Below are 21,227 nucleotides of genomic sequence, written 5' to 3'. Positions count from 1 at the left end.
GCTCAGCAAGCTGGACTTAGAGCAGTGGCTCTCACCCTTCCAAATGCCCTGAGCCCTCATGTTGTGCTGACCCCCACCTAAGATTATTTTCATTGCTACTTAACTGTAATTTTGCTTGTAATGAATCATAATGTAAATATCTGACATGCAGGATATCTATTATTTGACCCCTGTAAAAGGATCCTTTGACTCCCAAAGGGGTCACAGCCCACAGGCTGAGAACACTCACTTGGGTGGCACCTTCTCTTTGGTCTGTTGCTGGTGCCTGACCTTGGACAGTCAGTGATGTTTCTTCATCTTGGAAGAGTCAGGCCACAGCCAGTAATCTGAGCACTCAGAGCTGAGGCAGGAGCATTTAAAAAAAAAAAAATCAAACTTTGGATGCAACTGGAATTTTTCGTTATCATTAATCAATCAGGTCACTTCTTGGGAACAAATATGAATTTATTATTTTCTTCTCTGTAAGGAAATTAAAAAATACAAACTATGTTCACCTTCTGAGTCTCTTGAGTTAGAGCAGAAGGGACCCCAGAGATGGAGGAATGAGAGATGGAAACCCTTGGAAGGGACAGCAGTGTGGATCCAGAAAGCCAGAGTGTAACAGTCCTGCTGTTAGGAACAGGCTGTAGACAGTACCTCTAGCACGAGGATTCCAGTTTAAAGGAGCACCACTTGAGATCCAGAGTCTTGGTTCTAGTGTTTGTAATGTCTGTCATTTTACAACAGTGGGGCTCCAGACAAAAATACAAAAGGATCCAGATACAAACGAGATGCACAGACACATAGAAACACAGTTATTTCATTCCATAGACCACCAGACCGTTCATCTGCTTCAACTTCAGATCTCATTCATTTGATAGCTGCTAGGCACCGTCTGTGCCAGCATTGCACTGCCACAGGGGCTGGGGGCACAGGGAGGAGCTTAGCCCCTGCTCAAAGAGCTTCTGCAATAGAGGGAGACAAACACCAAAGGACCAATGCACACAGGTACACAAGGCTTCAGTGAGGGTGGGGAAGGCTTCTCTCATACATTCCCCCAGGTCCTGAGGGAAGTACAAGGCTATATACACACAAACAAGCACACACAGGCGCACGAACACACACACACACACACACACACACACACACACACACACCCCTACACCTGTACATACTGAGCCAATGGGCTCTTGCAAACACACACAAAGGCACACACGCATGCGTGTACACACACACACAAACACACACACACACTACACCTGTACATACATACTGAGCCAATGGGCTCTTGATATGTTACTCAGGTTGGCCCCACATTCCTTAGCAGCTGGGAAGGGAACAAGCCAGGCACAGTTGTGCCTGACCTAGTTTTAAATGAAAATTTTTGTAGGTTATACATTTCTGCCCAGGCTTTAAATGATTCTAGTCTAGAACAGCATTTTTAACTGTAGACTTTTCTGTAAGAGGTGCTCACGGCAATTCTGGTGGGGTGCAGCCAGCTGCCCTGTGTAGGTGTGCATGGGCCCATTACTATTTACATGTGTGTGTGAGAGCACCACTCTGTCATGAGGCTTTACACGGATCTTGGGCAGCGCTCAGCTTCTCCAAGTACTATCAAGATAAAAAAGGTCAGGCAGTTGGCACCCTTACGTGCATGGCGTTTCTTTTTTAAAGAAAGGCTTTACTCTCTGCGTACAGTGTCTTGCTTCCACCTATGTGCACCTGTGCATCCCTGGTGTGAGGCCACCAGAAGCCAGTGCTGTATCCACTGGAGCTAAAGCCACAGCCAGTTGTGAAGCACCGTGTGGGTGCTGGGGACTGAACTCAGGTCCTATACAAGAGAACACGTGCCTTATCCACAGAGCCAGTCTGTTCAGGAAAACCCTGTCACATCACAAGCAGGCACTGTGTCCTGGGAAACTTCATGCAGGCTGTCATGGAGCATGCAAGTGGAACTGCCTTTGCTTACCTCGAAGGCCAGGCTCAGGTGAAGACCCCTCCTCAACTGCCTCTGCCACCAACTTGTTTTGGGCCTCAACCTGAAGATCTGTGTCACACTTGTGAAGGATGAAACAACTCCAAGTAACAACTTACTGTTAGCGTCTGGGCTTCCCCGTCCCCACATCCCAGGCCTTGTTTCTTTGCAGGCTGTTCTGGCAGAAGGAGCTTTTCCTGTGGTGACCACAGGGTAGGCAGCACAGTGGACTGAGCACAATGGGGACCATGGCTATGATCCATCAGTCCTATCTCTTCCTTTTTGGCCTGCAACTGAGAGTCTGCCCTGGAGCTGTCGGGATTGCTAGATGTCCTGCCTACAAAACAGACTCCTGGAACATCAACTTAAGGTTACGTACAGGCACCTGCCAGCAGCACTGTGCAGCCAACACTGTTCCTTCACCTGGTATCTGACCCTTTGTTTTTTAAGTACATGGAGCTGGGAAGGGGGACCTGAACACTGCTGGACAGAGGAGAGAGGGTCAGCCTGGCTTGATAAAGTATCACAGAAAGGCTACGGAGACTAACACAAGGCAGTCATACAAACACTGACTGCACATAGTCTTCTTTTATCATCAGATTCACTAGCTCCTCTCTTACTGAATGTCACATCTGTTTTTCATCCCTGGCACTTTCTAGTTCCACAGTACTAGAGTGCAAGGTGAACATCCAGGCCACACTGAGCTCTGAAACAACGCCGGCTCCTGCACTTAGCGTCCCCTTTCTCTATGGTTTCAGTGACTTCTGGTCGGAAGCCATGGCTGTGGTTAAGTTATGGGTTAGGAAGCACTACTGTAGACAACAGTACCTTTGAAATACTGAGGGGCTGTGGCAAGATTAAAAAGGTGAATGCTCCAGTGTCTCCTGGAGTATGAACACCTAGAGAGAACTGCCAGATGGCCTGTGTAGAAGTAAGCCTCATCTGTGGCACCAAACAGCACCCTGGGGTGTAAGCTGTCAGCAGAAACTGGCAGCCACCTTCAGTGGAGCCTGCCTCATGCACATGTACTCCAGACTGTGACAAGCCCGTGTCAGCAGTGGAGAGCTGGCTGTGTCCTCAGGATGGGGTCTGAAGGTGCATTTCATTTCCCAGGAAGCAGGTCCCATCTCCCAAGGTCCCATGAGGCCAAGCCTCACTGCAGGGCCTCCCGCAGGGAGCTGTAGAGAGCACAGCTTGGCCACTCTCAGTCCCCACACTTTCCTCGTCTTCATTGGAATAGTTCCCTGAGTCCTGGCTGGTCTGGGAACTGTACTTCCTGAGATCTTCCTCAGGTGCATGGTGTTCTCCTCCAGCAACCGTGTCTGTGTGTTCAATGATGAAGCATCTTTCCGTGTGCTCCTCAGCAGTCAGAAGTAGAAGGGTTTTTGAAGGTGGCTCAGAGAAAAACTAATGGTAGAAGGGAAGAAGACAGGCTGTTTAAAGTCAAACCTGGCTCTCCAGCTCTGGCTTCTTTGCTTTATGTCTAACTTTGGTGTGTGCATGACAACACGTGAGCCACACCCAGAAGGCAAAGTGAGGCTCAGAAGGCTGAAGGCGCAGCGAGGCCACCAGGCTGAGGCCTGTTTTGGGCACGTCTGTGAAGAATGCGTACACAGACACTGTGCTGTCAAGGCTGGGGTGGGTGGGGGTGCTGGGATCATAGACATTTTGAAGTGACAGCCCACTTCTCTTGCCCTCAAAAGCACAAGTGAGAGATGAAGGTGACCCTGCTGGTTAGGCAGGAAGGGGCCGGGTATACCTGTCATAGCTGTAGTTACCAGAGCTCAAAGGGAACTGAAGACTCGAGCAGGCGGTAAGTGTGAGCTGAGCTCTGAGCTCGGGGCTTTTACAGCTCAGGGCCTGGCTTCTCTTACAGAGCCTGCCCCGTGTTATGCCATGGGTCCCAGGTTCTGGGTTAGACCTTCCCCACTCAGTGCCATCATTTCAGGTGTAATGTCACAGGAGTCCTGAGCAAAACATGCATGGACCATGAAAGGGACTCATGGCTTTGGTTGTTCCAGCTTCTGTGACTTCATCTAGGGCACCAGGTGAAGACAGATGAATAACAGGATTTCTGATGTGGTATGAAAAACCACACAGATGGGACATGGCAAGACAAATGCCACAATAGGCAGGGACAAGACACCCAGATTGTCATATACCTTTCACTAGCAAGTAGCCATGTTCTGCTGAGATCTGACTATGGGAATGAGGTGACTCCTTGTCTAAGAGCCAAACACATTCATCTCAAGGGTCCTCTAAGACTGACTGTCCTGGAGCAAGCTGGCCTTCTAGCCCCGTGACAAGGACATAGGAGAAGAGCAAGAAGGTACCGAGGTCCCTATTGACTCCTGGTATCATGGAGACAATGGCTGTCCCAGATTTGGCATCTGGACTGCAGGTGGACTGTTTGGGCAGGGCTTCCCTGGTTCTTTCCTGGGGACACCCTAAGTGCCAAAGTGATGCTGTGTCACCTGCTGTCCGCCTCACTTCTGTGGCTACACACTTCAACTTACGCACCCAAGGCCGATCTACAGCTACTGTAGATCACTTCTGAACACAACAGCGATTCTACATTAAGTCACTGTTTAACATTCTCATGTGTTTCTGAGGCAGGGTCTCCCTGAGCAGCCTCTGACCCTCAATTCACCACCATGCCTGGTTTGAGGCAGGGCCTCTCTGTAGCCCTGCTGGCCTAAACTTCTTTTGTGTTTTGGATGGAATCTGCTACTCAGCTCATACTGGCCTCAAACTCACTCCAAATCTCCTGCCTTGCCTTCCTGAGCTTTACAGGCATGAGCTACCACACCAGGCTTCTAATACCACCGAAATTCTGCAGAAACAACCACCCTAGTCTGATAACTTTCTGATGTCAAGAAATGTCATCTGCGGAATCTAAGCATTTGCTCCCCATTTCCTAGTGGGTGACAAGAAGAGAAACGTACCTCATCAATACTAGGGGGAGGCTTGAGTGGTGGGAAGAACACATAATGCAGGTATTTCTGGAGGCTCCTCCCAGCATAAAGGGCCATGACAGAGAAAAACACACCAACAAATGCAATTATAATCCAGATCCTGGAAGAATGCCCTAAAATACAAACAATATGAGTGTCAGCATATTGCTTCTGAGACCAGCCATATGAGAGGAAGTGCAGAGTGTTCTGAAAACCATTTTTTGGACACTTGGTACACTGTGGTGGACAGTGACAGTCACAGGTGAAGATGACCTGAGAACCGAGGCTGGAGATCAATACGAGAACTGTAAGTCAGACAGGTCCCAACAGCTGCTGTCCCCAGCCCTGCACAGCATGGAACTGGCAAGATAGTTGGTGTCTAAGCCTTCTCTTGTTGCCTCCAGGAACTAAAATACTAACAAGACTAAAGCACAGGTGCCCCAATAGACAACTCCACTTCCACAAGCTCACTAAAGACATTACAAACGAGTGGTCTGAGTGCTCGTCAGTGAGAACTAAGTAAAAGCAATGAATTACGTAACACTGGATGAAAAGCTGAGCAACAGTCAACATGAACCACGCTGAGCAGAAGAGTGCTCTCTGACCCTGCAGGTCTTGGCTGGGTTCACTTTTGATTCCCTGTAGTTCAGAAAGGACACTCTCTACTATCTGAAGCAGAGAAGAAATTCTTTATAAATCCCAATATAGTGTTTTTATCTCCTCCAGCTGCATTTAAACCATCTAGAAGAGTCTCACCTGGACGTGTTTTCTTACACAGCTCATCACTGAATTTGCTCATCTTAGTCTGCAGGCCCCTGCAGACCACTTTGGCCTGGACACAGTACACAGTCAGCGGCTGCAGGGTCCCAAGGGTGAACTCCGGATGCTCCTGCATCATTCTTCTCTACAGACACAAAAACAACAGAGATCAAATTCAGTCTTCATAAAGTCAGATAGAGAATATGGATTTTCTGGACTCTATTGATATTCACAATTGGTCTCTTGAAACACCAACTTATATTGCCTAAGCAATATAAGTTGTTTTAAGTAACCTATTATAACCAAATCACAGAGTTAAAAATCACTGTTAAAAAGCAAAGATGTGGCCCTGTGATTCTCATTCTACAGGCACTAGTGTGTTGGTTTGGTTTTTTTTTTTTTTTTTTTAGTTGATTTTTTTATTGGATTACAAGGAATTAAGTTGCATTGTTAATAATGTTGTTTGTTTTCAATGCCATCATGTTATAAAGCATGGTGAAAACAGTTAAGAGCAAGGCCCCGCACTGCCCACAGTAGCTTCCAGAAAGCCCTGCTGCCTGTGTGATCATTTCATTGGCACCTATGCCTCCATCTGTGAAGGGAAGAGCAGCATCATTCCTGTTTGTAGTGGTCAGCCATGGCTACAACAGTGCTATGTAACAAAGTCCCTCCAACACTCAGCAGCTGAAACACCATTTTCACACGAGGCCACAGATTGGCTGGGGTAGCTCTAAGAGCTGGCCACGAGCTGGCCACCAGCATCATCCTGTTTGTCACAGAGACTCTGTAGCATGTATATCCCTGCACACAGCTGAAGCACAGGCCAAACCACACCATCAGGCACACGCAGGGTTTCTGGTCGCAGCCTGTGCCTTCAGGCATTAATGCAAAAGTCAGCAATACTCACCCTGTATTTGCTGAACAAATTAATTACAAATACTGTCTCCCAAGGTTGTTTCGAAGAAAGACAGGGCAACTCATGTAAAAACCTTAGCACTAGTCTGGATACATTGAAATAGTCAATAAACCAGTTGCTACTGTGATTACACAACTATCTGGCCAGCAGAGGGCAGCACAGCCACTAACACGCACTGAGTCATCTAGCAAAGCCCAGTGTTATGTGTTCTAGGTGTACCTCATTCCAAATCTGGCAAACATCTTGCAGGCCTGAGTTGCTAGGGTAACCACTGTTTTAGAGTCATCAAAGGTCAGCTGTGGTCTTTCAGCATGGGCCACAGCGTTGGTGTGTGATGTGAGGACAGGTGAGTGCTGACGTTAGTTCTCACTGACTCAATGGCACGAGCAGGGGCAGCCGGCTGAAGGGGAAGCGGCCAGTGCTCTGGACTTTGCTCACATGTCCAACCAAGAATCAAGAGGCAACATTTGCTACCTCAAGTGCACACGGTTCTTATGCTTGACCGCTTGACTGCAATTCCACGGCGAGCAAAGGCAGAGGACGGATGGCTTCCATCAAAGTACTGCATTCGTTACTACTCCAGAAAGACACCATTAGCTAGTTCCTCTCCCACCATGGGTTACGTTGAACACTGGAGGCTCCTCTCCTGGAGTCCACACAACTCACAATCATGTTCAAGATCAGTTCTGTCTCCATTGAGCTGCCAGCTGAGGACATGTGATAACACCTGTAGACACTTGCTTGACACAACTCTGAGGAAGTGCTGGACACCTGGAAGAGCCTAGTGACGTTAAGTATCCTGTAAATAAGGACTTTAGCACAGGAATCACCTGGCTCAAGTGTCACTAGTACAGAGAAACCTTTGCCTTGGAAGAGCACTTGGGAATTGTGGTAAGAATGGTTCTAATTCAGCAGCAACTGACTCAGATGATATTTCAAAAGCAAGATGGCTGAGCAGCGAAGGATGCTCGATGCAAAGCCTGATAACCTAAACTCAATCCCTGGGAGTTACAGGGCAGGAGAGAACTCACTTCCACAGCTTGTCATCTGGCCTCCATGTGTGCCCTGTTTTGTACACACAACAAATAAGCAATTGTCAACACACACATTCACATACAGTCACATCCACGCGCGCACACACACACACAGAGCAAAGTCAGGCCCAGATGCAGGTGACCTGTACTGCCATGCAGACCATGGAAAAGGCTGACCTTCACTCTACTGCAGATAGGCCACCATCATGTTTAAAAGGCCCCCCAAACCTTAAAGCTGTGACTGCTTGTTCTCACCCTCCCTCCCCCACTAACTTTCTTTCCCGTTATCACCGTCATGAGGCTAAGTCACAAAGTTACTGTGTAGCTTTTTACCTCAGTATTGGAAGTGTTTTCCCGAAAGATGATTTCATAAGTGACTCCATCACATTTGTCGACACTGACACGAACAAGCAAGGTGTCCCTCGTGGGGGTGACAGCAATGGCCGGAGGAGGAAGGAGCGCTGGGAAGAATGCAAACACAAACTATGTACTAAGACACCTTCAAACAATCTTCCGGGACTTGCACTACATGAGGAAATTACACTCTTAAGTAAATGCGTGATATACACCAGGCATGGACCATACCCACAACCTCAGCTCTCAAGAGCTCAGGCAGGAGGACTGCCATGAGTTTGAAGCTACCCTGGGCTACACAGTGAGTTCCAGGCCAGGCTGGGCTATAGTGTCAGACTGTCTCAAAGAAAAGTTGGCTTACTGTAGTTTTGAGAAGCAATATATTTCTCTTCAGACCAAAAGGACGTGTTGTTTCCATCTGAGGCTTGTACACGGAGAAAGAAAGTTCCTGTGTGGACAGTAGCTCGAGAAAAGGCACAGTGCATAGTCCAGACATTTGTACAGGTAGGTATTGGTTTCCATGTATCTGAATGGCTTCTAGAACTAGATTTTAAATAGCCACTTTGAAAACAAAACAACAAAATTCAATTCAATCATCAATTCAGCCAATATGTACTTAGGGTTTATAATACATCAGACACTGTGGTAAGCACTGTGGACCCGGGGGTGGGCAGTGTCCCCACTTAGGGAACTCTTGGTACAATGGAGGAGACACAGATCCCCAACAAAGGAAAGCTATGGGTGCTCCAGAGTGTGCGAAGAATTCTCAGTGAAGTGGCAAGCTGTTCTTCACTGTGTGCATGCCTGTGTGTGCGTGTCTGTGTGTTGTGTGTGCATGTGTGACTGTGTTTGCAGGCACACATGAGTGGGTAAGAAGTCCTGAAATAGAAGATAGGTCTTCCTTGACTGCTCTCCACTTTACTGAAGTGCACAATCTTACCCAACTCGCACCTTGCTGATTTGAGCAGTCTAGCTGGCCAGCTTGCTCCAATACCCATCTCTGCCTTTCAAATGTTGGGGTTAGATGGCTGCCACACCTGTAGGACTCTCGGGATCTTAACTCTAGTAAGTGCTTTTGCTGCTAAGTCATCTCTTCAAAGCAGAACATATTTTTTAAGCAGGTTATTTTTAAAAGGCTGATATACAAATTCAGAAATAAAAACTTACGAAAAATATTCAAAACTTAGCTTATCCTATACCCTAACTAGATTTATGTGAACTTGACACAAGCTACGGTCATCTGAGAGGAGGGAACCTAATTGAGAAACTGCCTCCAGATGGTCCAGGCTCTAAGCAGACAAGCCTTTAGGGCATTTTGTTAATTAGTGACCTATTGGGGAGAACCCAGGCACCGTGGGTGTGGAGACATCTGGACTGGTGGTCTGGGGCTCTACAACAAAGCAGGCTGAGCAAGCTCCCAAGAGCAAGCCAGTAAGCAGCACCGCTCCATGGCCTCTGCGTCAGCTCCAGGCTCCTGCCCTGGTTGATTTGAGTGAGCGTGTGTACATGCACATCCAGCTACATGTGACGTATATACTGGTGCATGTGCGGGGATGTGCAGAGGTCAGGTGATCTCTGTCAGTCACCTCTCTCCCTGGAGCAGGGAACCTACAATGAAAGCCCCTGCTTCCCAGTGCAACACACCCACCTCTCAGCCAGTCACTCTGCAAGAATTTGCACAGAGAAGTAGTGTGAACACAAAGCAGACTAGGTAAAGGAACATTTAAGAAAGGAACTCACGGGATCCACTGTGCTTTGAAGCTCATGTTTGGTGATGCATAGTCCCATTTCAGAACATAGCTCTTGCCTTTGGCATCCACTTCTAGATTTTCTGGCACAGGCAATTTATTTGCCACTAGAAGCCAAAGAATCCATACATTTTACAATAGTGACACGGAACCACGCTTATCTAATTTGACTTTAAGAGCCAAAACATACTAAATTTGTAAGTAAGATATGAAGAGCTCCAGCTCCCACCCGAACCCCAATTACTGCCAGGCTAGCAGTGCTTCAGGCTTTTTCCTTGTTGATAATTCATGTGCATGGCTGGATCCCAGCTACTCTGCTAACAGCTACACTAGGAATTACTAGGAATTAGATAAATTAAAGGCATTTATGATACTATAAAAAAAATCAACTTTTGAGTAGAATTAATTTTTATACATAGTATTGAGACAAAAATTGCCAAGAAAATGATTTTTGGTTTCTGTAAGTGCTGCTACCTTCCCTCCTGTTTCCCCCTCCCTCCCTTCCTTCCGTGTGTGGTACTGGGGATTGAACTAGGACCTTTGTGTGCTAGACTAGTATCCAACCACACACCCCCAACTCAGTGGTCTGCTTTAGTGATTATTAAGCCATTGTAAAACCTCATCATATAAAATGACCAGGAATTAAGAGAAGAAAATGCCCCCAATTAAAACGCTGTGGTTATTCAGCTACTGAGGTTAATGCCAGAGGTCTTGCTCACCTGTGGTCCTTATACACTGCACTGCACTAGAGTTGATGGGGTTCTTTTGCGACTGGTGTATTGCTTTAACTTCCAAACAGTAAGTAGTCTCTGGCAAGAGTTTTGATATCTTTACTGGATAATACGTAGGTTTAGTAATATTCTATAAAAAAATTTAGAAACACAGTCAAATTTTAGAATTTATTCACCTCCTTTTCTCTCACGTCAAACAGGTAAAAACAGAAACTTACTTTAACACTGGAAGACTTCTGCCAGATTAGTATCATGTAACTGAAGTTTTCCTGTGCCCACATGCTCCCGCCTTGTCCGGGAGGAGAGATGTGGACTAGTATGGCTTTATCTTCAGCTTCTAAATGTACTCCTGGGGGGCTCATGTGAGCTGTTGGCATCAAAGAACAATTACATAACTTCAGTAGTACCATTCTAAAATGTTAATAATAAACAATGTTCCCCTGCTGGAGTAAGACAGAGAAAAGTCCCACGTGTTTTATGCTTTGGGAAGACACGGCAAGAGCAGCCTCCAGAGATATGCATCTACGCACAAAAGAAAGACAGGTATGGGTGGGGACGGCAGCAAATGCTGTTTCTGACAAGTTACCAGGAAAGCTCTTCTGAAACTTCCCAGAGGAAGCAATCCCATGGTGGAAAAGCAGCCCAGGCCCTGTGGATAGCTTGTGAAGTCTCTTAAGATAGGGCAGCGGGTGTACAGGGTGTGTGGGAGGAGCCGAGGTTGGCAAAGAGCCCCAGTCCCATTCAGCCTGGCCAAGGGGTGAGGAAGAGAGAGGTCAGCAGGGAGTCAGGAAAGAGAAGCGCCTGGTAAAAAGGTAAAAGGTGCCGTCTGATGCGCTCACGGGACGGGTCAGGAAGAATGTGTTAAGGCACTGACTGTCTGAGTTACTTTTCAATTGCTGTGTCAAAGATCCATGACCAGGGCAACTTGTCAAAGAAAACTGGGGCTCATGGGGGTAGAATCTGTGACCATCATAGAGGGGAGCAGGGAGGCAAGCAGGCAGACATGGTGGTAGAGCAGTGTATGAGAGTTTACATCTGACCCATAAGCAGGAGGCAGAGTGACAGACTGAGACCAAGAGCACAGACTGGGAATGGCATGGCTTTCTGAAGCATCAAAGCTGACTCCCAGTGACACACTTTTTTTTTTTTTTTTTTTGGTTTTTCGAGACAGGGTTTCTCTGTGTAGCTCTGGCTGTCCTGGAACTCACTCTGTAGACCAGGCTGGCCTCAAACTCAGAAATCTGCCTACCTCTGCCTCCCAAGTGCTGGGATTAAAGGCCAGTGACACACTTCTAACAAGTGTGTCCTTCCCAAATAGTTCCACCAAGTATTCAAATATATGAGCCATGCTAATCCAGATCATTACAGGTATACAATGTAGAAAAAGGCCAAAGAGGAATCCAGGGTCTGAACTTGAGCAAATAACTAGCTGATGTCATTCCAAAAGACAGGCCAGGCTGCAGGGAGGGTGAGGGTGAGTGCCTCATCTGACCATTTGTATTGTGGGATGGCTTTTAATATGTTGGTAGACACTGAGTGGAGACGGTGATAGCAGTCTTATGCTCAGAGGGAGGACAGGGGCAGGGGAGGTAATTCTGGGAGTCAGAAACACTTTCATGGCCACCTCCTTCCTGCCCATCCTTAATTTCTTAGAGAAAAGAACAAAGAACAAATGAAAAGAAAAACCTGGGAACAATCAGGAGACTGAGGAGCGAGCAGTGTCCTGGTGAGCCAGGAAAGGAATCAGGAGACTGAGGAGTGAGCAGTGCCCTGGTGAGCCAGGAAAGGAAGCACTTCGAGGGTAAGAGCTGTGTCCAAGGTGTGCTCAGAGGCACCCAGCTTGAAGCCTGGGCACGGATCTGTTAGAAGGCATGGCTGCTGACTTCTGTAACATGTGAGAGAAAGGGATGTGACAACAATGAAAAGCAAATGGAGGTGACAAAGTGGATGCAGGCCACTGCGTTTTGTAAGACAGGACGGGGCAGCATTCCATGACTTTTTCTGTATCTGATCCCTTTACAGAAATGGGGAGGGGTAGAGAGACAGCTCAGTAGTTAAGACATCTGCTGTTCCTCCAGAGAAGCCACCATCAGTTCCTAGCTCCTATGTTAGGCTGTGTGTAACTCCACTTGCAGCAATTTTTACAGCTTCTTCTGGCCTCTACCAGCCCCGCACACATATAGCACACATTGTCACAGACATCTCACATATAAATAAAAATAAAGCCTAAAGGATTATGGACTGTAAAGGGCTCCTGATTACAAGGGTTATATCTTTTGACATTTAGTGTATTGACCATTAAAATGAGTAAAACGAAAAAGCTATTGGGCACATTGTTAAAATAATACACTTTTTTGTTTGTTTTCCAGATAGAGTTTCTCTATGTAGCTTTTGCTGTCCTGGAACTCAGAGATCCACCTAGCTCTGTTTCCCCATTGTTTGGGTTAAAGGTTAACACCATCACAGCCTGGCAAAAGCACTTTAAAAAAAAAAAAGAAAAACAAACAAACAAACAAACAAACAAAGAAATGAAACCCAAAAACTTAAAAGATGTGAAACTGCTTTACATTAAAAAAAAAGAAACCAAAACCAACCCATTAACATGTGGACTAACCAACATCTGCAGTAAGTTATACACATGTCCATTGTGTTGAGAAGAGATAATCCAAACAAACATGCCAATAACATCTCTGAAATTCTAGGAAAAAGAGCCTGGCTTCATGAACCTGCTGAAGGCTCCCGGTGAGCACACTGGGAGAGCCTCTAATACAGAAGGGCAGAAATGTGGGCCTTGGTGGGAGGGAGCTGTACCCCACTCGTGGACGGGCTTAGACAGAACTGCTCTGGTAATGTTCACTAGAGAGTAACAATGCAGCCTGCCAGTGGCGACTTCTTACCTTTGTAGACTGGAATAAATGGATCGGTCTCCTTCCATGAAGATGTGCTGTTCCCTTCCTCCGCTCTTAGACGAAACTTTATGTCGTCATAAGCACTCACTTTCAGTGAAAACTCGCAGTTGGTCCTTGGAATATGCTGACATTCAGGGACTTTTATCCACTCTGCCACTTCTTCTCTTTTAATAACAATTAAAAAAAAATCTGAATGAGCTAATGTATGTATGGACTTTTAAAATGTATTTTCTATTCACCATCATAGGTAGCTTAAGAATTTACTTTCTGTGGTGAGTGTCACAGTGTACTGATGGAACAAGGCCAAGTGAAAGGTCAAGTCCCCCCAAGTGAACAATGGTGGCTGCTAACGGCTGGCAACAATGGGCAGACAATTTACTGCACGGACTGTGTCCAGTGCGTGTTCAGGGATAAGGCCATTAAGAGGTCTGTCATGTGGAGGACTGTAGGACTGCTGTCATTAGACACATTTCTAAAACAAGTGCCTTCAAAGGCTTATGTCACGCCGCATTACTGTGTGCTACTCATCGCAGGGTTGCCAGGAATCCATCTCACAAGGCCTGGAAGGTCACAGTTTAGACCTGCAGGGGCTGCCCTGTGACCTCTACCAAAGCCCACAGAAGGAGGTGGCTTTGTAATGACAGGAGAAAAACATCTGGGAAAAATAAAATGGAAATCATACTGAAAAGGATTGATTTTGTTTTAGGCAATGTCAACATTTCCCTATAGAACTTCTGATTCTTTTTTGATATATATGAACCAAGTTACTACTTGGAATAATTAGACATCACTTAATTTTTTTTTTTTTTTTTTTTGGTAGACAGGTTTCCCTGTGGTGTAGTCCTGGCTGTCCTGGAACTCTGTTCACCAGGCTGGTCTTGAACTCAAGAGATCCATCTGCCTCTACTTCCTGAGTGCTGGAATTAAAGGCATGTACTTCCCTCTGCCCCAGACATTTATTTAGTTAATTTTTAATAGTTTTTGCTTCAATATTATGAGTGGTTACATTAGCATTTCAAGGAAACAAAAATTAATGATCCATATGACAGAAACAGATCTGACTGGCTTGATCCATGATAACTGTGACTTCTAGAAAATGAACCTGTATTTCTGGACTTCAATTTCCTTATTGAAGAATTGGGAATTGATCTGATACTCCTAACCAACGACAGACCTCAGTGCCTCATGCTGACTTTTCCTCTGCCTTCCCACAGCCAATCACTGCCTGTTGCCCGGACTTTTTTTTTTTTTTTTTGGTTTTTTTTCGAGACAGGGTTTCTCTGTGTAGCCCTGGCTGTCCTGGAACTCACTCTGTAGACCAGGCTGGCCTTGAACTCAGAAATCCACCTGCCTCTGCCTCCCAAGTGCTGGGATTAAAGGCGTGCGCCACCACTGCCGGCTTTTCTGGACTTTTTAATTCTTCAAAGACTTCTTTTAAAGTGACGTGTGAATGTGTCTGTATGTGGGTGTGTACATTAGTTACTGTGGGTACATGCTGGGTCAGAAGATTGGGAGGCAGCTGCAGCTGATGTTAAAGGTGGCCAAGACTCTGGCTGTTTGCTCATTACTATAGAGTAACTTTAAGGGTTTCCTCAATATCCTCACTATACATAAGCCAGCTGGTGGATGAAAAACCAAGTGGTATCAAAACGCAAACTTGCATACAGAAAACTCACTACAGGTGAAACGGTCTGTGCCACAGACACACTCAGGAAGCTGTAAGATCACTATTCCTGTTTAGTAACCAGTGGGCAACCTGGCGGGTAAAGCTCTGGGGTCCTGACTTGAAAAGAGCTCACAGCTCCTTCTTTCCCTGCTGACTCCACCCTACACAGGGGACAGACAGGTGCAGATGGGGCCCCAACACCAAGCAGGAGCTGGAGGGCTGCCCCTCCTGTGAGCCTGCCTTCTGAGGCTCTCTGCCTATCCTCTTGGCGAATGGGAAGTAGAAGGTCAGTGCTGAGAAAGAGGCACTGACAAAAACCTCCAGTCTGTGGAAATGAAGGGTCCACAATACTGATGTGGATGAACTGTATCTGAAATGACAACACTGGGGGTGGAGAGATGGCTCAGTGGTTAGTGGCACCTACCGCTCTTGCAGAGGACCTGGGTTAGGTTCCCAGTACATACATGGTTTACAACCTTCTCTAACTATAGTCTCGGGAATCCGATTCCTTCCTCTGACCTCTACAGGCATCAGGAATGCAGATGGTACACGTTCATACATACAGGTGAAACACATACATAAAATAAACCTAGAAAATTTTCTTTTTGTAGGTTTATTTATCTATGTCCGTGAGTGCTTTGTCTGCATGTACATCTGCATACCAGAAGGGAGAATTGGATCCCACTACAGATCCAACTGTGAGCCACCATGTGGATACTGGGAATTGAATTCAGGACCTCTGTAAGAAGAGGCAGTGCTCTTAACTGCTGTGCCATCTCTCCAGTCCATAAGACAAACATGAAATTTAGAAAAGAAAAAGAAATCACTGTGTGTGATGGAAATGACAGAAAAACTAGTGGCAGTGGCTTGGGGCTGTTTCAAGGCCCAGCAAGATCCTCGGGCACTCTCCACACAGTCCCCGCAGTTGAGGCTCTGTTAGACATTTAGAGAGTATGTGACATCCATGAAGGAGAGGTATCCTCAAACCTCCTGAAGAGTCTCAGTCTCTCTCTCTCTCTCTCTCTCTCTCTCTCTCTCTCTCTCTCTCTCTGTTTGTTTTTCGAGACAGAGTTTCTCTCCCTGGCTGTCCTGATACTTACTCTGTAGACCAGGCTGGCCTTGAACTCAGAAATCTGCCTGCCTCTGCCTCCCAAGAGCTGGGATTAAAGGCGTGCGCCACCACCACCCGGCTCGCTCTCGCGCTCTCTCTCTCTCTCTCTCTCTCTCTCTCTCTCTCTCTCTCTCTCATTCTCTTTCTAACACACACACACACACACCACAGCATAAGTGGACAACTTGCAGGCATTGGTTCTTTCTTTCCACGTGGGTTCTGGAAATCCACTCAGTGTGTCAGGCTTGGGACAAGCACTTTTACTTACTCAGTCATCTCAGCTTGGTCTCCAGTGAATAAAGTTACAAATAGTATGTGAAGTACACATAACACTTCCTACAATGGAAACAACCAAATGCTTCCCACATTAAATTATGGTGTTTAAATCACAAAAAAAAAAAAATGACCCCTATCATCCCGGCAAGCCAATCAGTCACCTACACTTGATATTCCGCTGAAAACGTCACATTGCCCATTGACTCTCTGTGGCTGCTCCACTTCAGGGTATAGTTGTCATCTATAATGTAGATGTCTATATTCTCAGGAGGTTTCAGATTTTCTCCACCTATAAACCCAGTAAGCAACAAAATGATTATTTATATGCTGTAAAATATTTTATAAGTTGTTGTTAAATATATCAATAACATGACTGAATACATTCATTTCATTTTTTTTTTTCTTGCTATGATGCCTACAAACCACAGCAATGACTAGCACGGATGGCACAGCAACCCCAGGGGTGTAATAGTGGCACACATATCTTGGTGGTTACTAGCAGTTCTCCAATTAGACTTAAGATCTGCTCAGTAAGACAGAAATCATTCCTGGTACCGGAAACCTTGCCAAATGCCTAGGGCTGGGGAAGTCAAGAGCCTTGGAAGAGAACCTACAACCTCTACTTTACTAATACCATACAGTGACCAACTATATTCTAAATATTTCTCCTAATGCCCACAGGTAAGTATAGTTCTCACACATCATCAAAGAAACTTCTCTCTGCCACAGATGCAGACCAGAACAAAAAGTATGATCCCAGGCCCAGCTGATACCTACAGTACAGCTCCTGCACCTACAGCTCAGGGATCACTGTGGAGGAGGAAGCTGACAGACTCTGAGAGCCAAAAGAACACGCATTTTGCTGTGAGACTGTGTCTCCTGGAGATGTCAGCAGCTATACCACCAACGTGACTGCCTAACCATGATCTAAACAAGCACACTGCCAGTCAGCATGTTAACCTGGAAGGGAAAAAGCTTTGGAGGCCTCATCCTTGGTGAGTGGGTAGGCGTGGTGGTGGACTACAGACAACTGAGAGCAGGAGAAACAGTCTTCTCCAGGGAAGAACACACACCGCTGAGTTATCCAGTATCATATGGACAGCCCTGAATACACACAAGTAACATACAGATCGAGGTTGTTAACAGTGTATTTAGGAATACAGACGAACACACACACACACACACACACACACACACACACACACGGAACAAGAGCTGTATAAGAGGGTAGGTAGGCGGTGGTAGTGGTGATACACGGGAGGGTATGGAAGGAAGAAAGGAATGGGGGACATAATATAACTATATTTTAATCTTGGGAAATAACAATTGTATTTTTAAAAATTTAAATTATATTTGTGTGTTCTAGTTTATGTGAGAAGGTTTTGCCGGCATATGTATGTACTCCATGGAGGTCAGAGGAGGGTGTCAGACCTATAACTTCACTTACAGATGGTTGTGAACCACCAAGTGGGTGTTGGGAATTGAACCCACATCCTTTGCAAGTGCAATTACTCAATGACTAAGCCATCTCCAGCCCCAGGGCAGAATTTACTCAAACATAACAAAGTATACAGTAGCCTCCTCTGATTTGGGAGTCGTAGCCCAAGACCTCTAGTGGATGCCTCAGACTGTAGTTAAGAGTCCAGCTCAATCCAGATCCGTTCCTACATATGTATGTACACAGTTATGATAAAATTTAATAGACCCACTAAGATGATAAATATAAATATGATACACTGTGATTACAGTGGGGTTGAGGTGACAGGGAACATTATTAGATAAATAAGAAGGTTTCCTGAACACAATTTCTACTATTTCCCTGGTTATTTGGATATCCTGGACAAAGGGAAGATCCCCATCCTAGGAAGGACAGAGATTTCATCACAATAATTCAAATGGTATGCAATTTAAACATGAGGCACACAGACCTCTGTCATTGCTGTATCTAGCTGCACTGAGCCTTTATTGATATATAATGCTTTGTCTCTTGTAACCTTAATTGTGTGAGTTAGACACTTCCAAAAAAGCTGTTATCACGATAGTACCCTTCAAGCAAGAACCATATTTAGACAGCTTCTTCCTCCAAAAGGAGTGAAAACTCAGACCCAACTGCACCTCAGGCACTGGGAGGCTTGGGGCAAAGGTCACACTCCAGAGCCTTCAGAAACAAGTGCCACTGCTGACCTTTTGAATGTGATATAGCACTTCCAGGACAAGTAGATAGAGAGTAGACCTCTGATATAGACAATTCTTCCAAGAACCGGTCCCCTTACTCTTTTAACATGTATGTCTATGTAAATGGCCCTCTACACTCCCTGTATTTATGGAACATTCTGTTCTGTGGTTACAAAAATTCATGTAACGTCCTTGAACATGTATTCTTGGTCATGTGTAATTTTGGCCATTCATATTTCAGAATAAAGTTTTTAATTTCCCTTTAAAGCAGAGTCATTCCTTCGTATTAATGACTTAAAGTCCTTTTTGTCTGATTCTGACACAACCATGAATGCTCGTCAAGTTCCCTTGAAGATGCCTTTGGCATGCCAAAATTGTTTCAAAGGCAGTGGAAGTGTTGTCTCCTGATACTGCCTACTCTAGTCATATTCCTAGAATACTGAAAAAAAAAAAAAAGGTATGTTTTTAAGACACTTTTTAAGGTATGTTTATGTGTCTCTGTGTGGGTAATGTGACAAGGACTGTAGGTGCCTTCTTGGGCCAGAATACCATGTTGGGATTTCCTAGGGCTGGAGGTAGCTGTGAGGCTTCCAACATGGGAACCCCGGGCTCAGGTCCTCTTAAAGAGCAGCATACACTCAACCACTGAGCCATCTCCACAGTCCTAAAACCTGTTTTTTTATTGGGCATGGTGCTCAATTCCTGTGATCCAAGCACTTGGGAAGCTGAGGCAGGAAGATTATTTATAGCCAACTTGGCTATATACCAAGACTGTGTCTCAAAACAACAAAATACAACACAAAATACACCAACAGGAATAAGCTCTACTTCCTTGTGAAGCACAGATCGAAAATCAGACTACACGACCTTTAAAAGCACAGTCATGTATGTCTTGTAGTCTTTTTCCCACGAAATAGTGGGCTCATGGGGACTTCTAAAAGATCACTAGTGGCTGGCTATTCACTCAACAGGCTGAAATTTTTTGCTTTTTTTTTTTTTTTTTTTTTTTTTTTTTTGGTTGTTGTAGTGTGATTGATCCCAGGGTCTTCCAAGAACTCTACCATTCAGTCTTATCTCCAGTTCTAACAGGCTACTTTTTTTTTTTTTTTAAAGATTTACTGTATGTGTATAAGTGTTTTGCCTGCACACCTGTGTATGCAACACAGGTGCCTTGCGCCCAGGGAAGTCAGAAGGTCATATTCAAATCCCCTGGAACAGAGCAGGATTTAGGGAGGGTTGCAAGTCACGGAATGTGTGCTGGGAACCAACCCAGGTCCCTCTACAAAAGCAGCAGCAGCAGCAGATGCTTTTACCTGTTGAGCCATCTCTCCAGTTCCTAGGCTATAATTTTAAAAAGTGTATTTTAACTTTATGTCTGGCTCCACGGTTATTTCTTGTTTTGAAAAACTTCTGCATCAGACTATCATGTCATATTGCCTGGCAAGCTTCTACTCCAGAGGCTTATAGACTGCCTCTAGCTACTCTTTAGCCACCAGAAGCTATCCATCGTCTTCCCACTCTGAGTTTTCAGTTTTTCAGTGCTGTCTATGCTAAGTACACACTCACTGAGCCACACTTCCGTACCCTGAGCAGAGCCTTTGACTGCATCCCTAAACTGAATCTATACTATTATCCTTATTATCCTCTTAGCTTGATTCCCATCCCAACTGTTGGAATTTACAGATTTGTGCAAAAAGGGCAGCAGCTGTGCTTATACGATTAACAAAAGATCCAAGAACATTAGTAGCAGCTACAGTATACTGTTCATAATATTCTTCTTCAGATTTACTTTATATGTGTAACCACTTTGCCTGCATGTACAACATGTGCATGTCTGGCCAGAAATGGGCCATCTTCAGGGTGAGACTTGAGGCATTATTTACCTCCCAGATGTACAGATTTCTAAGAGGAACTTTCCTACAGGAGTGAGGCTAGGTCCGTCTTTTTTGGGTTCCTAACATTACTATGAAAAGATATTGTCTATCACCCTTAGTGGGCACTCTCTGATGTAACTAGCCCAGTGGTTTCCTGGCTTACTTGTTATTGTTTTGTTAGCCTGCTGCGGCTTCCGGCCCGCTACGGGGCCTCTCTGCTCACTCCGCCGTCAGCCCGGGACAAATGGCACTAGGCTGAGAAGGGCATTTCTGCTGCTGTCTGGTCTCCCACCCACCAGCCACCCCGAAGCTCGGCACCAGGTCAGCGTCCTCAGGCTGGAGAGCGGCGCCTGCTCCCGTCGGGGTGAGCGCGCGGGGGACTCCGGTCACCCGCACCTCAGTTCGCCTTCCCCGCTGCCCGGCCCTCGCCCAGGCCCCTCGGCTCACCTGCGGCTGAGGGCAGCACCCAAGGCGCCCCGGCCAGCAGCACCACGGCCGCCGCGCCCACCACAGCGAGCATCGTCTCGGGAGGCCAGACCTGCCGCTCACATCTTCCTCCTCAGCAGCGGAGCTGGAGACGACCTCAGGCTAGCTAAGCCCTTTCCGTGAAGCCCCGCCTCCTCCGAGAATGCCCCGCCCCTTCCGCGAATGCCCCGCCCTCTCCGTGAGCAAGCGGCTTGGAAAGTACCGGGCGCGGTCTAGTCCTGACCCGGTTCCCTGAGCTCTGACCCTGAAGGTCCCTGCCACGCTCCACCCCCACTTCCGG

The 21,227-nt window shown here is 46.1% G+C and overlaps 1 protein-coding gene across 3 annotated transcripts; it reads right to left on the bottom strand.

Annotated features, from left to right (window-relative positions):
• Positions 1-423: 423 nt before the first annotated feature.
• Ifnar1 (interferon alpha and beta receptor subunit 1) lies at positions 424-21,213 on the bottom strand. Of its 3 annotated transcripts, none has more exons than XM_034515696.2 (11): positions 20,909-21,213; positions 16,578-16,701; positions 13,348-13,523; positions 10,669-10,817; positions 10,439-10,580; positions 9,712-9,826; positions 8,333-8,532; positions 7,951-8,078; positions 5,665-5,812; positions 4,900-5,042; positions 424-3,361 (listed from the first exon to the last, which is right to left on the bottom strand). In XM_034515696.2, exons 1-11 carry the CDS (start codon positions 20,979-20,981, stop codon positions 3,032-3,034), a joined length of 1,728 nt encoding a protein of 575 aa, XP_034371587.1. In that variant the 5' UTR covers positions 20,982-21,213; the 3' UTR covers positions 424-3,031. The 3 variants fall into 3 exon arrangements, with proteins under 3 accessions (XP_034371587.1, XP_034371588.1, XP_076799267.1); XM_034515697.2 differs by having other exon boundaries at positions 8,333-8,514; positions 20,909-21,162; XM_076943152.1 differs by having other exon boundaries at positions 3,173-3,387; positions 20,909-21,162.
• Between the last annotated feature and the right edge of the window lie 14 nt (positions 21,214-21,227).

This window comes from Arvicanthis niloticus, chromosome 12, assembly GCF_011762505.2.
Source record: "Arvicanthis niloticus isolate mArvNil1 chromosome 12, mArvNil1.pat.X, whole genome shotgun sequence".
Classification (NCBI taxonomy): Eukaryota; Metazoa; Chordata; class Mammalia; order Rodentia; family Muridae; genus Arvicanthis; species Arvicanthis niloticus.
This window is presented reverse-complemented; position numbering and strand designations above follow the sequence as displayed.